General features: G+C 43.6%; 1 protein-coding gene across 2 annotated transcripts in view; it reads right to left on the bottom strand.

Moving 5' to 3' along the window:
* Nucleotides 1-17,566, bottom strand: part of LOC149449293 (actin-like protein 6B) — a 56,152-nt gene continuing 38,586 nt past the window's right edge. For both annotated transcript variants that reach the window (XM_089693428.1, XM_089693427.1), the window contains exons 5-14: nt 17,384-17,481; nt 17,193-17,287; nt 14,138-14,244; nt 12,942-13,031; nt 9,273-9,334; nt 8,610-8,724; nt 7,505-7,585; nt 6,728-6,823; nt 4,208-4,294; nt 1-501 (exon numbers count right to left, since the gene is read on the bottom strand). In XM_089693428.1, the coding sequence (XP_089549554.1) occupies nt 421-501; nt 4,208-4,294; nt 6,728-6,823; nt 7,505-7,585; nt 8,610-8,724; nt 9,273-9,334; nt 12,942-13,031; nt 14,138-14,244; nt 17,193-17,287; nt 17,384-17,481 (912 nt within the window). In that variant the 3' untranslated portion in view covers nt 1-420. The remainder of the gene's footprint in view (nt 502-4,207; nt 4,295-6,727; nt 6,824-7,504; nt 7,586-8,609; nt 8,725-9,272; nt 9,335-12,941; nt 13,032-14,137; nt 14,245-17,192; nt 17,288-17,383; nt 17,482-17,566) is intronic.

Below are 17,566 nucleotides of genomic sequence, written 5' to 3'. Positions count from 1 at the left end.
TGATGGGTCACATGAATCTTTATTGGTCATGTTTCGGGTTTTCATTACATCCCCCACCCTTCCACCCCCCATTGGGAGGTCCCATCATGGTCTCTTTTTTTCCTGGTTCATTTTTGCTTTGACATGGTAGTTGAAATTTCAAATGTCCGGCACATGTTCCTGGCAGTTAGAATGGAAACAGCGAGCCTTCCCCAGGAATCGGGGCAGTACTGGATAACATGGTAATGGTGCTTGGCGGAGTTCTCCTTTAACACACAGCATTTCTGGATCACATGCTGCAATGTGATGAGTGAGTCTGACGCTTGGGGGGGGGGGGAAGGTGGGGGTAGTCACACGGTATAATAGGTGTGTATGGACTTCCTGCAGGCGGTGACATTGCATGGCGATGGCGGTAAAGCACAGCATCGGTGAATTGGCGGCTCAAGGACACTTCCGCTCCACGCACTGCTTTCCTCCCTCCTCGTATTCCTGCTTGGAGATCCACATCTGCTGGAAGGTGCCCTGCGGAGAGACACAGCACTGATGGACACATTCCGAGACGGGAAGGAGGGACCGACAACAGACAAGGTCAAAAATACTTCTAATATATTTATATGTAAGTGTAGACCACTGTATATGTATCACATTGCACATTCTCATTTCTAGCCAGCAGGTGGCACTCAAGGCTCCTTTTTGCATGCTTCCAAGCTCTCCTTTGCTGCACTGTTGTTTACAGAACCCAATTATTGCAACACCTCTATGGTCTGCATCTGTACTTCCTGACTATTTTGCACCTTAGGCAAGACCAGGTACTTGCGCCCCCCTGCCCCCCCCAAAAAAAACAAATGAAAAATGTAAAAACAGTAGAAAGTATTAAATCAACAAAACATGAAACCGCTAAATTTCTTTTCATTTGTAAAAATAAGTGCCATGAGATGCCACCAGCACTGATATTAAAGACAAAACCAGTGGTGTCCCGGACGGAGTGTATCTGTGGCTAGCTGTGGCAGGAGGATGGATCCACACTCTGACAGATCCCAGGCAATGGGGGGAGGTAAAACGCTGTGACCTCAGGCAGCTGAACTGAACAATCCCACACAGTGACAGACCCGTCACAACACACCACCACCAACACTGACACAGAACAGCAGGCACTAGAAGAGCAGGCTGTGGGATGGTGATGATGTCATCACTCACTGACACATTGCACATGTGATGGATGGTCGGCCAGTCACACTCACACAGACAGGAGACATCAGAGTCAGACATTACCTTCCTCCGCAGGCACAGCTTCACCTCCACTGATGAATAGGAAAAGAAGGGCTGGAATTCCACAGTGATCAGCAGTCACCAGCTGGCTTGCAGAAAAGGACTGAGTCTAAGAGGAACACTAGAAGGAGCAGCAGCTCAGCTGCTACACTGGCTCCAGACACCTGTCCTCTTCCTCTGTCCTTTCTTCTTCCCCTCTGCCACCCCTCCTCTCAGCTGAAGGATCATTCATGGAGGTGACGGCATCCCAATCAGAGAAAGTGCTGGCCTGTGCTGTGCCCAGGCACCCCTAGGTGGCAGTGCGCCCTAGGCGGCTGTCTAGTTTGCCTAGTGGAAGCAGCGGCCCTGGTCCTGGTCCATCCTGTCCACATACAGCAAGGTGCCCATAAGCATGTACAGTATGTGGTGCTTTGAGGTATATGAGCGCTGACACTCATGTATTGCTGTGAACCCCTGATGCTGGGTGTACGTTGGGTGCCTCAACCTCTGCCTGAACACAGACTACTCTTGAATGCCTTGACCTCTGTCTGGACCTGGGCTACTCTTGAATGCCTTGACCTCTGTCTGGACCTGGGCTACTCTTGAATGCCTTGACCTCTGTCTGGACCTGGGCTACTCTTGAATGCCTTGACCTCTGTCTGGACAGTGAGTACTCATGCCTAATGCCTGATTCAACCTCTACCTGGACCCTGACTACTCTTGCCTGCTTCATTCTGTGCCTGGACGCTGACTACTCTTGCCTACCACCTGTTTTGACCTCTGTTTGGACACGGACTACTCTTGCCCACAATCTGCCTCAACCTCTGCTTATCCACTGACTTCTCTTGCCTGCCACATGCCTCGACCTCTGTCTGAATACTGACTACTCTTGTCTGCCACCCACCTCAACCTCTACCCAAGCACTGACTAGTCTTGTCTGCTACCTGTCTTAATCCCTGACTGTACTCTGAATACTCTTGCCTGATGCTCACCTTCTGCCTGGATACTGACTACACTTGCCTGTCTGGACCTCTATCTGGACACTAATTACTGTTGTCTGCATCAACATCTGCCTGAATACTGAAAACTCTTGCCTGCTGCCTGCCTTGACCACCACCTTGATTCTGACTGCTCTTGCCTGCCACCTGCCGTCTGCTACCTTGATTCTGACTGCTCTTGCCTGCCACCTGCCGTCTGCTACCTTGATTCTGACTGCTCTTGCCTGCCACCTGCCGTCTGCTACCTTGATTCTGACTGCTCTTGCCTACCACCCGCTTGGACACTGAGTACTCTTGCCTGCTCCCTGTTTCAATCTCTGCCTTGAACCTGAGTACTCTTGCCTGCTGCCTGCCTCCACCTTTGCCTGGACACTGACTACTCTTGCCTGCTACCTGACTCAACCTGTGCCTGGACATGGACTACTCTTGCCTGCCGCCCACCCCAACTTCTGTCTGGACACTGACTACGCTTGCCTGCCACTTTCCTCCACCTCTGCATGGATGCTGACTATTCTTCCTGCTGCCTGCCTCAACTTTGCCTGGACACTGACTACTCCCACCTGCTACTTGACTAAGAATGTGCCTGGACATTGACTGCTGTTGCTTACCGTCTGCTTTGACCTCTGCCCGGGCCTGACTTCTTTTGCCTGACACCTGCCTCAACCTCTGCCTGGAAACTGACTGTTCTTGTTTGCAATCCACCCCAACCTCTGCCTGGACACTGATTACTCTTGCCTGCTGCCTGCTTCAACCTTTGCTGAGACACTGACCACTCTTACTGATGGCTGTCTAGACCTTTGCCTGGACACTGACTCCTCTTACCTACCACCTGCCTTGACCTCTGTCTGGACACTGCATACTCTTGTCTGCCACCTGCTTTGACCTAAACCTGAACCTCAGCCAGGTACTCACCGGCCACTTTATTAAGTCCACCTTGCTAGTGCCAAGAAAATCTCCCCCACACCATGACACCACCACCACCAGCCTGAACCATTGATACAAGGCAGGATGGATCCCCCACACCATGACACCACCACCACCAGCCTGAACCATTGATACAAGGCAGGATGGATCCCCCACACCATAACACCACCACCACCAGACTGAACCATTGATACAAAGCAGGATGGATCCACCACACCATAACACCACCACCACCAGACTGAACCATTGATACAAAGCAGGATGGATCCACCACACCATAACACCACCACCACCAGCCTGAACCGTTGATACAAGGCAGGATGGATCCATGCTTTCATGTTGTTTATGACAAATTCTGACCCTACCATCTGCCCATTCTCCTCTGACATCAACAAGGCATTTTCCTCCACACAACTGCCACTCACTGGATATTTTCTTTTTTTTGGACCATTCTCGGTAAACCCTAGAGATGGTTGTGCGTGAAAACCCCAACAGATCAGCAATTTTTTGAATACTCACACTAGCCCGTCTGGCACCAGCAACCATGCCACGTTCGAAGTCACTTAAATCCCCTTTTTCCCCGTTCTTATCTTCACCACGTTTAGATGCCTAAATGCATTGAGTTGCTGCCATGTGATTGACTGATTAGCAATTTGTGCTACCAAGCAATTGAACAGGTGGACCTAATAAAGTGGTTGATGGGAAGTGTAGTTTCCTGAGAGGAGAGGATATAATCTAATCTTGGCTCTTACACCTCCTCTTTGGCAGAGCAGATGCTGAATTACAGAGATGACTTCCTGAAAATTCAGTTGGACCTTTCTCTTCAATGGTAAGGAATTCCACAAATGTATTAAGTGTTCAGTGTTTGGTGTCGGGGAGTGTACTAATGGGCAATTATTTTTGTCTATCCTGGAGTTCTTGAAAGCTGAACTCCAGGCAGATATAAAAGACAAAAATTAATTCAGTTCTATAATCACTAATAGATCATTAAAATGTCTGACTTCTGAATGGGATGCCCCCACCATGACCAAGAAGGGTTTATAAATAGATTTGCATACCAGAGAGGCGAGTATGGAGCCTCCGATCCAAGAGCTGAAGCGGCGTTCAATGGAGCTGTTGCTGGCGATGAGCTTGAGGCGCATGCTCTGCGGGACAGACAACAATTGGAGGAGATATCCCACTAACGTATGAACTATATACACAACACATTCATTTAATCCTCTTCACTTCTCGATTGATCACTTCTTGGATTAATCCTTACACGCCTGAACTATATGTCAATTCAGTTCTCCTGCTAAGGTTTCATGAAGCTACTACTGCCAAAGGCAAAGCAAGCTGACCTGTATATACAATCATTTCATCCTGACCTATACACATGTCCATTATTACCTCTTGTATTTCCCAATTAATCCCAGCATTGAGGTGAGAGCTCTCCCCTTCACCCCACCACACCTAATCTGTCCGAATAAGAAGACTTCATCCATAAATTCATTAGAACAATATTGTTACAATGTATTTCCCTGCAGTGCTGGTGGGAGGTCAGTTCCTAATTAATCCAAACTTTTTTACTCTAGCTGTTCAGAAATCTCTTTCTTTCTTTCTTTCTTTCTTTCTTTCTTTCTTTCTTTCTTGCTTTCTCTCTCTCTCTCTCTCTCTCTCTCTCTCTCTCTCTCTCTCTCTCTCTCTCTCTCTCTTTCTCTCTCTCTCTTTTTTCTTTCTTCTCTCTCTCTCTCTCTCTCTCTCTCTTCTCTCTCTCTCTCTCTCTCTCTCTTTTTTTCTTTCTTTCTTTCTTTCTTTCTCTCTTTTTTTTCTTTCTTTCTTTCTTTCTTTCTTTCTCTCTCTCTCTCTCTTTTTTCTTTCTTTCTTTCTCTCTCTCTCTTTTTCTTTCTTTCTTTCTGTCTCCTGGTCCGATTGACAGAGCAAAGTGAGCCCCAGGACAGAGGAAGGTCCATACACTGAGGTAATTCACCTGGATCAGGGCTGTTCTGAGGGCGCAGTAGGGAGAGATGGACTACAGAGGGAGGAGGACTGACATAGTAGGGAGATGAGACTGTAGAAGTACAACATGGGATGGAAGAGGAGGAGGACATGGGATGCGGGAGATAAGACTAGAAAAGAAGGACATGGGATGGAGGAGATGAGACTGGAGGAGGAGGAGATGGGATGGGGGAGATGAGAGTGAAAGAAGAGGACATTGAATGGAAGAGATGGGACTGAAGGAGAAGGACATGGGATGGGGCAGATGAGACTGAAGGAGAAGGACATGGGATGGGGCAGATGAGACTGGAGGAGGATGACATGAGATGGAGGAGGACATAGGATGGGGGAGATGACACTGGAAGAGGAGGACATGGGATTGAAGAGATTAAACTGGAGGAGGATGACATGGGATGGAGGAGAACCTGGGATGGGGGAGGTAAGACTGGAAGAAGAGGACTTGGGATGGAGGAGATGGGACTGGAGGAGGAGGAGGACATGGGATGAGGGAGATGAGACTGGAAGAGGAGGACATTGGATGGAGGAGATGGGACTGAAGGAGGAGGACATGGAATGGGGGAGATGAGACTGAAGGAGGAGGACATGGGATGGAGGAGATGAGACTGGAGGAGGAGGAGGACATGGGAAGGAGGAGATGGGACTGGAGGAGGAGGAGGACATCGGATGGAGGAGATGAGACTGGAAGACGAGGATATTGGATGGAGGAGATGGGACTGAAGGAGGAGGACATGCGATGGGGAGACGAGACTGGAGGAGATGGAGGAAATGGGATGGGGGAGATAAGACTGGAAGTGGAGGACTTGGGATGCAGGAGATGGGACTGGAGGAGGACATGGGATGGAGGAGATGGGACTGGAAGAGGAGGACATGGGATGAAGGAGATGGGAATGGCAGAGGAGGACATGGGATAAAAGAGATGGGACTGGAGGAGGAGGACATGAGCTGGGGGAGATGAGACTGGAGGAGGAGGAGGAAATGGGATGGGGAAGGTGAGACTGGAAGAGGAGGACATGCGATGGAGGAGGTGGGACTGGAGGAAGGGGACAGGGACATGGGATGGGGGAGATGAGACTAGAGGAGGACGTGGAATGGGGGAGATGAGACTGGAGGCGGAGGATGTGGGATGGGGGAGATGAGACTGGAAGAGGAAGACATGGTATGGAAGAGATGGGACTGGAGGAGGAGGACAAGGGTTGGAGGAGATGAGACTGGAAGAGGAGGGCAAGGGAAGGGGGAGAAGAAGGACATGGGATGGAGAAGGACATGGTGTGGGACTTGGTGGGATGGCCAGCGGGTGGGTTCTGGGGAATGTTGATGGTCACGCTCGGAGGGGCCCAGGCCTAAAGCTGTGTAAGGGGCCCCAAAATTTCTGATGGCTGCCCTGGCTGGGGTCCACAGTCCTGCTGCCTGGTCCATTCTTCTGCAGAGTAGAGCAGAATGAACCTGGGGGAGTTGCATCCTGGAGTCTTTTAATATTTAGTATAACCCAATAAACTGTCATATCTATCCACCATCATCAAACTGTGCGTGAAGATATTGGATTTTCTGGAAAAAAGGAATGGCGGTCTCCAGCCTCTTACCGGTGGCGTTTTCTGTGACAGTTCGCGGTTCAGCCTGTCGTTAAAGCCTTGGAGGAGTGTGTTACCTCCGGTGACAATGACACTGCCGTACAGACCCTGCCAACACAGACATTCACATTACATATAATACATTGATCATGTGTCTGGGGTTTTATCAATGTCTATGTCCCTATTGGGGAGATTTACCTTCACTTCTTGCCCCGGTGACCCAAGTTTAGAGTTCTTGGTTCATGGGGGGTGAGTTAATAGTACTGATTGAAAATGAGATCTGGATAACCAACTTTTACTTCTTAGGGGAAACTAACATTGCGAGACAATTGATCAATTGATGGGTATAAATACTCCCACCCTGCTCCAACTCTTCACCTCTATGATTAAGCCCCAAGCTGGGGTGAAACGCGTCAGTGGTGACAGAGTATGGGTCTGATGGAGGGAAATGTGCTTGGACTTGTTGTGAACTCATTCATGGTACAATAAAGTTTTTTTTAATGGAATAGAAAAATACTGGCGGAGACATGGACATTTGGCATTTGCCTCAGGCCCACCAGGAGCTTCATAAGTGGTGACCCTTGGATTATGAAGCTGTGGAAGACTCCATATCTCAGTTCCCTGGCCAACCCAGTGACCCCCTTCCTGAGAACAGTCCTGGGGTGGGGGAGCAGAGGACCCAGATGTGGGGTTTCCAAAAAATCCTGTAAACCTGCCACAAGAGGGCACCCCATGCATCCAGGCAGATGGCACATGACTAAGGTCAAGCCCCCCATTATATGTTCTCACCGGTCTTATATCGATGTCACACATCCCGATACTGCTGGTCACTACGTGTCCCACCCCCAGCATGGTGTTACCAGAGAGACCCTAAAAAGAGAAGAAAATTTACAAAAGTGCCCCCTACAGGATATCATTTCTATTTAGTATACTGCCTGCTGTGATGTGCTGGATTTTGGACCCGTTTTAGGTGCGTTTGGTATGCAGGGAACTCATTAGATATCATCATTTTATCAGTGTATACATTTAACAGGACAGAAAAGCCAGTACTCCCAATACTGGGGGGGGTATTGGTACTCCCATTACTGGGAGGGGTATTGGTACTCCCATTACTGGGAGGGGTAATAGTACTCCCATTCCTGGGAGGAGTATTAGTAGTTCCATTACTGGGTGGGGTATTAGTACTCCAAATTCAGGGAAGGGTATTGGTACTCCCATGCCTGTGAAGGGTATTAGTACTCCCATTACTGGGAGGTTTATTAGTACCCCCATTACTGGGAGGGATATTAGTATTTCCATTAATGGGAAGGGTATTAGTACTCTCATTGCTGGGAGAAGTATTAGTGCTCCCATTGCCAGTGGGATATTAATACTCCCATTGCTAGTATTACCAGTCCCATAGCTGGCTGAGGTACTGCTAGTCCCATAACTGGGAGGGGTATTAGTGTTCCCATTGCTGGGAGGCGTATTAGTAGTGCTGGGAGGAATAGTAGTGCTCCAATTACTGGGAGGAATATTAGTACCCCCATTACTGGTAGGGGTATTAGTGCTTCCATTAATGGGAGGGGAGCTGGTACGCTCATTGCTGGGAGTGGTATTAGTACCTCCATTAGTGGGAGGGGTATTAGTAATTAATTTACTGGAAGGGTTATTAGTACCCCCATTACTGGTAGGGGTATTAGTACTCCCATTAATGGGAGGGGTATTAGTACTTCCATTCCATGGAGGATCAGTACTCCCATTGCTTGGAGGGGTATTACTATTTTCCTAGCTAGGAGGGGTATTGCTAGTCCCATAGCTGGGAGGGGTATTAGTACTCCTATTGCTGCTATAGCCTTCCATCCTGGGGAGGTGGGTGTGGTCCTACAGGTACAGATGGATTGCTATGTGTCACCTTCACATTGGACGGGTCGAAGAGCCCCTCGGGTATACGCAGCCTCTCCGCACCATAGTCTGTGTTGTAGCCATTGGGCATCTCATAATGGACGGTGGGCATCTGAGCGGCCACCCTGCACAGAGGGGAAAATATCAGTCCATGCTCTGCGACATTAAATCACACTTTTATATCTTTGTTATTATTGTTATATATTTATACACACAGTGCTTGTTCATCAGCCAATAGAGTTCAGGGGCGGACTGACAACTAACTCATGGGGCCCCCAGGTAATAGGGGATCATGGGGCCCCTGTGTCCTCACCCTCACTCAAACCACACTCAAAAACCCTATGAAAGGTACCAGGGGCATCTCATGGGGGCCCCCTACTGACCCTGATGATTTCCAAATGGTCAGTCCGCCCCTGATGGGGTTTCATCTAAATATAACTATATACTGTATATATATATATATATAAATATATGTATTTTTTTATGAAAACATATTATTATTATTATTATACAGGATTTATATGGCGCCAACAGTTTACACAGCACTTTACAAAATAAAGGGTTCCAGTTCAGTTACAATGCCATTCAATACAAGAGGATGAGGAGAGCCCTGACCATGAGAGCTTACAATCTATACTGTCTGTCATGGAGGCCGTTTCATGCTGGCACTTACTGTTCATCATACGGAGAGTCTGACACTTGTAGGACGGAGGCCTGGAAATCCTGGATGACCTCCTGGTGGAGATGGAGGGACAGTTACATATGATATACAGTATACGATATATTCATTCCTAGACCAGAAACTGGCTTCATGTGTGACAAATGGTACATCTACAGGGGTTGGACAAAAAAAATAGAAACACTCCCATGATTTGCAGGCGTGAAAGTGACGATGTGTTTGGCGTTGGAAGTGCTGTAACATTCTTTTGCTTCCGCTGTGTGATGAGACACCTAGCTAACAGGTGGGAAGCCCCACTTTCCTCATTCGCTGCGTGCGCTGCTAGTCATACCAAGTCATGTCCGAGCGTACAGAAGGTCAAATTGTTGGTGTCACTTAGCTGGTTCCTCTGCTACTGAAAGTTTCGATACATTGCCGCATCGCGAGGTACAGTATCAAAGGTTATGACGGCATCAACAGTTTCCAGGAAAATGGCGTATGATAATCATAAGCGCGGTCCACATGGTCAACTGACCGAAAAAAGACAAACGGACATTGCACAGGATTGTGACCCGTAAGTAGACAACTGCTGAAAAAGTGACTGCAGAGCTCAATCTCAGTCTTCATAAGCCCATGCCCACAAAACATGGGCTCAGCAGAGAAGATTCCAAGGGTGAGCATCATTTGCCAAACCGTCAGTGATTGATATTAATGCTGAGAAGAGGAGAGAGTGGTGCAACACCCATAAATCGATCGATGGAAGACTGTAATGTGGTCCGATTAATCGAGTTTCACACTGTTCCCAACCACCGGACGTGTTTACGTGAGCCAAACACCGCCCCAAGCTAATGACCAGGACCGGCCAACGGTAAAGCATGGTGGCGGCACAATCATGGTCTGGGCAGCTATATCTTGGTATTTTGCAGGCCCCATCATCACCTTGAAAGGTAGAGTCACTGCCAGTGACTATGTATAAATTTTGGCCGACAATGTGCTCCCAATGGTACAGACATTGTTTCCTGGAGACAGCGCCATTTACTAAGGTGATAATGCTCCAATGCACACAGCTGGTGTTGTCATATTGTAGTTTGACGAGCATGCAGGCGAAGTCTTACACCTTCCCTGAGCGTCACAGTCACCGGACCTCAATATCATAGAGCCACTATGGTCAATTTTGTAGGACAAGGTTCAATGGTGGAGAAAGATCCGGGGGGGGTCAATGGTGGAGAAGGATCTGAGGGAAACACCACCAGGAGCATCGGTCAACTTTACTATGAAGAGCCTCATGCTTTGACTTCTTGTAAGTGGATTTGTAGCTTTGTATGTGAATAAAATTGCCAATACAATACTAAACGCCTATAATGCATTTGAGTGGTGTTACCGCTCCGCAAACGCGGCGCAACCGCGTCGCAAACGCCGGCCGGGCGTTTGCGGAGCGGCACCATAGATGAGAATAGGAGGCTTCAAAGCCTCCTGACTCGACCAGAGGCGTCCGTTTTGCCGCGACGCAACGCGACGCGACGCAAACGCTCCTGTTAGAACAGCACCATGTGCTGTAATGTGCAGAATTGGCAGAGGCGTTTGGGAAGCGGTAAAAACGCTTCCCAAACGCCTCTCTGCCGCCTGCACACAAGGCTAGTGTGAACGTAGCCTTAGAGGCGCCTTCTTTCCATGATTTTCCATCATTTTGTCCAACCCCTATATGACGCTATAAATTAGGCACAGTACTTTTCTTCACAGAAAGTTTCACTAGCCATGGAATTTACAAATTATAAGACGCCCTAAAAGTTAAATTACCCACCAAAACAAATAATGTTTATCTTATAAAATGTACGTATCTCTATTCCTGACTCCGCCTCCTGAATCAAAGTGATCCAATTTCTTGCTCAAACAAACCAAAGAGTCAGGTTCACATGAATTCCACCCCCTTTACTATCTCACCCCTCTAGATTGAATAAAAGAAGACCTGATGAAGCTCAAAGCCAACACTTTAGAGCTTACACAGGGCTAAGAGCTCTCCCTCTACCCCCAAGTGATGGCGTTGAGCCAATCATCGAGCACCAGCATTGACACCTTGGAGAAAGGGAATCAAGTCTCATATTCCTCCATATCCAGGTAATTTCTTCATGATTGGTGACTGAATGGAACAGCAGAGAAGCAACGCAAAAGTGAGTATTTGCTGCTGCAGAGGGGTACATTGTATTAACCTGAAGCTTTACCCTGCTTGGGAGGAGTACAAGGTCACTTTAAGCTAACCAAACTAAGGATGTAGCACAATCTCTTAGGCCCAGGGGTGTTAAACTGGCGGCCCTCCAGCTGTTGTGAAACTACAAGTCCCATCATTCCTCTGCCTTTGGGAGTCATACTTGTAACTGTCAATCTTGCAATACTTCATGGGACTTGTAGTTTGGCAACAGCTGGAGGGCCACCAGTTTGACACCCGCCTAACTCTAAAACCTGACCCCTACCCTAAACTTGACCCAGCTCTTAAACCTGACGCTAAACCATGATGCCAAAGCCTGACCCTTGGAACCCCTTTACACCCATGTATTCCATAGGACCATGTGGCATTTTGTACAATGTCTTGGGGTCACAATCACTGAGAATAACACGCAAGTGCATTGGGTGGCAATGGACCATGCCTTAAAAAAATTGCTGCCGGCCCGTTTTTTTTTTTTTCACCCGTTGCTGTGTGTAGCAAGCTCCTTGTAAATGAATGGGCCATCTTACCCAATGGAGGCACATAATACATCATGTTAATATGACCGCTGATATGTAATGCAGTGGGCCAGAAAAGCGTGAAGATGACCCACTGCATTACATAACTTGACCCAGCTCTTAAACCTGACCCTAAACCATGACGCCAAGACCTGATCCTTGATACCCCTTTACACCCATGTATTCCATGGGAGCATGTGGCCTTTTGTGCAGTGTCTTGGGGTCGCAATTATTGAGAATAACACGCAAGTGCATTGGGTGCCAATGGACCATGCCTTAAAAAAATTGCTGCCTGCCTGGTTTTTTTTTTGCCCATTGCTGTGTGTAGCAAGCTCCTTGAAAATGAATGGGCCATCTTACCCAATGGAGGCACATAATACGTCAAGTTAACATGACCCCGAATATGTAATGCAGTGGGCCACAAAAGCGTGAAGGTGACCCACTGCATTACATAACTTGACCCAGCTCTTAAACCTGACCCTAAACCATGATGCCAAAACCTGACCCTTGGAACCCCTCTACACCCATGTATTCCATGGGAGCATGTGGCATTTTGTGCGGTGTCTTGGGGTCGCAATCACTGAGATCAACACACAAGTGGATTGGGTGCCAAGGGACCATGCCTTAAAAAAATTGCCACCTGCCTGTTTTTTTTTTTTTCCCATTGCTGTAGGTAGTCAGCTCCTTGCCAATGAATGGGCCATCTTACCCAATGGAGCCGCATAATACCTCATGTTAACGTGGGCCATGTAATGCAGTGGGCCACAAAAATGTGACGGTGATTCTTAAATTTCAATCCTCCACTTTGCTCTGTGGCACTTTCACTTTACTAACATCTTATGGAAAGGGAGAGGGGTGCACTTTGTCATCTTTCCCATTGGTCCAGGAGGACTTTGTCCCCCATAGGTTGGGTCCACCATGTATCTCCTGCACACGCTAACAAAGCCGGTGCTAACAAGCACTCACATTGCTCATGTAGTTCTGCCAGGATTTGGCGACGGTGGGCAGCTTGTCCTTCTTCCTCCAGTTGGGGGATGACCCTTCCCGTACTGGCTCCTGGAGAAGACATAAAACCAGAGGGAGCAATGCCGCTTATCAGGACCTCAAAACTAAGAGGCTTATAGGCAAGGTTTAGTTTCTTTTGTTTTTTTTGTATTTTGTTTTTTTATTACATTAAAGAGTTCAGCTTTTTGAAAAAGCAAATCTAATCCATGTATGTTCATTAAAAAAAAATCAATGTATAGTGTGACTACTCACTGGCTTCACTTTTCTGCTGCTTTTCACAATACAAGTCTATAAGTTGGCCAACCCACTGAAAACAATGCACTCCCCGTGTGGCTGAAGTTTTATCGCAGCAGCTGTTAAAAAAGGGGGCTGAGTGATGTTCAGTCGAATACAGAGCCCTCTACTGGCCAGTCTACAAATCTCTCTATTTATTACTTTACTGCTACGCTTTAGCTCTCATGCACACTGGGGGGGCGTTTTGATAACGCTGATAACGTTAGCTGTGCAAAGTCACGTTAAAAATTTGACTTTTTTAGCGTTTTTGCATTAGCGTTTAGTGGCGTTTTGCTGCGTTTAGCAGCGTTTTCCCACGTTTCTCTACGTTTGCATTTTTTAGCGTCTTTTTACCCCAAAAAAAATTTTTTTCATCAAAAAAAGTCCAAAAACACTGTTTTGCAGAGTTTTACCACATTTTACTGCATTTTGCTGCATTTTTTAGTGTTAGAGCGTTTTTACAGGTAAAAAACTCATCTAGAACCCCACTAGTCCTGAGTTTTTTTTCCAGCCAAAAAACGTCCCAGCCAAAAAACATTGATTACAGTCTCTGTGTGTATGGACACCGAGGATAACATGCTGGGGGGGTTTACTGGCTGTAGAAAAAAAACGTCAAAAGCCAAAAACAGCCGCCGTAAAAACATCCCGTGTGCATCAGGGCTTATTCCTACATCTTCCTTTTATATCTTTGTGTGCGTTCAACAAGCTATTCTCATTTTTTTAATTATTTCATTAAAAACATCAGAGAAAATAAACCAGCCAACATTGTGTGTATAAAGACGAGCGAACGTTGCAACATTTTTTTTTTGCCTGTGCCAGATGAGCAAAGATGGAAATCCGAATACACCAATCCACAATTGTCCGGTTTTATTGGAATTATTCACCTTGGATGCGATCATGTATGGCGGGATAATCTCCACCCCCATCTCCTGGAATAATTCACGGCATTGCATGGTAATAAAATCACCGGCCAGGGGCGACTTAACGATCCCTGAAAGACAGACGTAGAGTCACCAGTGACCCAATGGACCACCTAAATTTGTTATGGCAGGACTTCCCAGCACTTTTTTTTGTTGTAGAATCGTTACTTTTCCATTATAGTGATCTAACATATAGGTGACATCATTGGATAAAAATTAATTATTATAAAACAGGATTTATATATTATTATTATTATACAGGATTTATATATTATTATTATTATACAGGATTTATATATTATTATTATACAGGATTTATATATTATTATTATTATACAGGATTTATATATTATTATTATTATTATTATTATACAGGATTTATATATTATTATTATTATACAGGATTTATATATTATTATTATACAGGATTTATATATTATTATTATTATTATTATACAGGATTTATATATTATTATACAGGATTTATATATTATTATTATTATTATTATACAGGATTTATATATTATTATTATTATACAGGATTTATATATTATTATACAGGATTTATATATTATTATTATTATTATTATACAGGATTTATATATAATTATTATTATACAGGATTTATATATTATTATACAGGATTTATATATTATTATTATTATTATTATTATTATACAGGATTTATATATTATTATTATACAGGATTTATATATTATTATTATACAGGATTTATATATTATTATTATTATTATACAGGATTTATATATTATTATTATACAGGCTTTATATATTAATATTTTTATTATTATACAGGCTTTATATATTATTATTTTTATTATTATACAGGATTTATATATTATTATTATACAGGATTTATATATTATTATTATTATAATACAGGATTTATGTATTATTATTATTATACAGGATTTATATATTATTATTATACAGGATTTATGTATTATTATTATTATTATAATACAGGATTTATGTATTATTATACAGGATTTATGTATTATTATACAGGATTTATGTATTATTATTATTATACAGGATTTATATATTATTATACAGGATTTATATATTATTATTATTATTATTATTATTATACAGGATTTATATATTATTATTATACAGGATTTATATATTATTATTATACAGGATTTATATATTATTATTATTATTATACAGGATTTATATATTATTATTATACAGGCTTTATATATTAATATTTTTATTATTATACAGGCTTTATATATTATTATTTTTATTATTATACAGGATTTATATATTATTATTATACAGGATTTATATATTATTATTATACAGGATTTATATATTATTATTATACAGGATTTATGTATTATTATTATTATTATAATACAGGATTTATGTATTATTATACAGGATTTATGTATTATTATTATTATACAGGATTTATATATTATTATTATTATTATACAGGATTTATGTATTATTATTATTATACAGGATTTATATATTATTATTATTATTATACAGGATTTATATATTATTATAATACAGGATTTATGTATTATTATTATTATACAGGATTTATATATTATTATTATACAGGATTTATGTATTATTATTATTATTATACAGGATTTATGTATTATTATTATTATACAGGATTTATATATTATTATTATTATTATACAGGATTTATATATTATTATTATACAGGATTTATGTATTATTATTATTATACAGGATTTATATATTATTATTATACAGGATTTATGTATTATTATTATTATACAGGATTTATATATTATTATTATTATTATACAGGATTTATATAGCACCAAAAGGTTTGTTCAGCGCTGTACATTATAGTGGGGGACAGAAGATGAGACAATACAGTAACAAAACAAAACACGAGGGGTTTGAGGGCCCTGCTCTATTATTATTATTATTATACAGGATTTATATGACACCAACAGTTTGCGCAGCACTTTACAATATAAGGGAGGCAGTACAATTACAATACATTTCAGTACAGAAGGAATATGAAGGCCCGGCTCGTGGAGAATGAATGGCATGTAATTGGCTTTTGCAACATTCAACACCCCCCCCCCCCCATAGAGTACAGGGGGAAGCGACACTTAGGTTGCGTTCGCATCTATGCGCCGAGAGCTTGCTGTGCCATTAATTCACACCTAGCGTCTTTGAACTGTGCGTTTTTCATGCAATGCACATTCTCCCCTTGCAATCAAAGGGCTGCTCTACACACGACAAGTGATGCAAGGAAGCTCATGGAGCTTTTTGCCACGCTCCAGTTCGCATATTTTTATGCTGTACGTTCTTGCGTGGAGGGCAAAAGCGCACATCTGCTCGCTGAGTTTGGGGTGCCATTAAAGACTAACTTATTATTCAATTCTATGAATTAACTAAAATTAAATTGTCTTATTATTATTTTTATATTTTATTTTAATATTTAATTTATTTTATTATTTTTGTTTAATTTTTTAAAAAATGTTATTATTTATTTATTTATTTATATTAAAGTTTAAATTATATAACTTGTATTTAATGTTTTTCACACGTTTTGGAAACGCCCTTTGACTTCAATGGACTGCCCTAGGCATGGCAAAGTAACCTATGGAGCACATTTGGTTGGCACATTTCTGAGTGTTGCAAAGCATGCATCTTCTTGTCGCGTTTGGGCGCCATTAACGTTTAATAGCACGAACATTTTTAACATATTGCGGGGAGCGCGCACAGAAAGACACGTTTCCATGCCTGGTCCTGGAACTCGCAGATGTGAATGGAGCCAAGGCTGTTCCCACCGAGTGTATTTGAAACGCATTTATTTTGTGTTTTTATTTGTGCGCAACATTCATAGGGTATCCCAATGATTTCAATGGCAAAGTGCTCCTGCAGCTTTTTCCCGTGTTCCAGTTGGTATGTTTTACTGCATTGGTTTCAAATTTTTGTACATAGCTGCTTTCCACATTTTGGGTGCCATTAACAATTCGCCAGTGTCACTCACCCTGCTGTAGGACGTAGCCATCATGGACGGGAAGGGCGGTGGTGTGGGTGGATCCGCTGTCCAGGACCAGGCCTGTGGAACGGCCATTTGCAAATCTGCAGAGAGCAAGGGGTTAAGGGAAAATGTCTGGTCAGAGGATACACTGAGAATGAACACTGCATGACGTCATCCCGTATTACGGGGAAACATACGCGGTGAGGACAGCCGTCTTGCACAAAAAGAAGGCGGGGATGTTATAATGTTCAAACATCAACTCGGTGAGCTTCTCTCTCTTGGCTCTGGCATTCCACTGAAAGATACAAAGATGGAGAAATAAGACCCGCCCCTTGCAGGGTAACAACATGTGTCCCTCCTCCTACAGGGTGACACACAGA

This window comes from Staurois parvus, unplaced genomic scaffold (genome assembly GCF_062004578.1).
Source record: "Staurois parvus isolate SC_StPar_1 unplaced genomic scaffold, SC_StPar_1.0 ptg000633l, whole genome shotgun sequence".
Classification (NCBI taxonomy): Eukaryota; Metazoa; Chordata; class Amphibia; order Anura; family Ranidae; genus Staurois; species Staurois parvus.
This window is presented reverse-complemented; position numbering and strand designations above follow the sequence as displayed.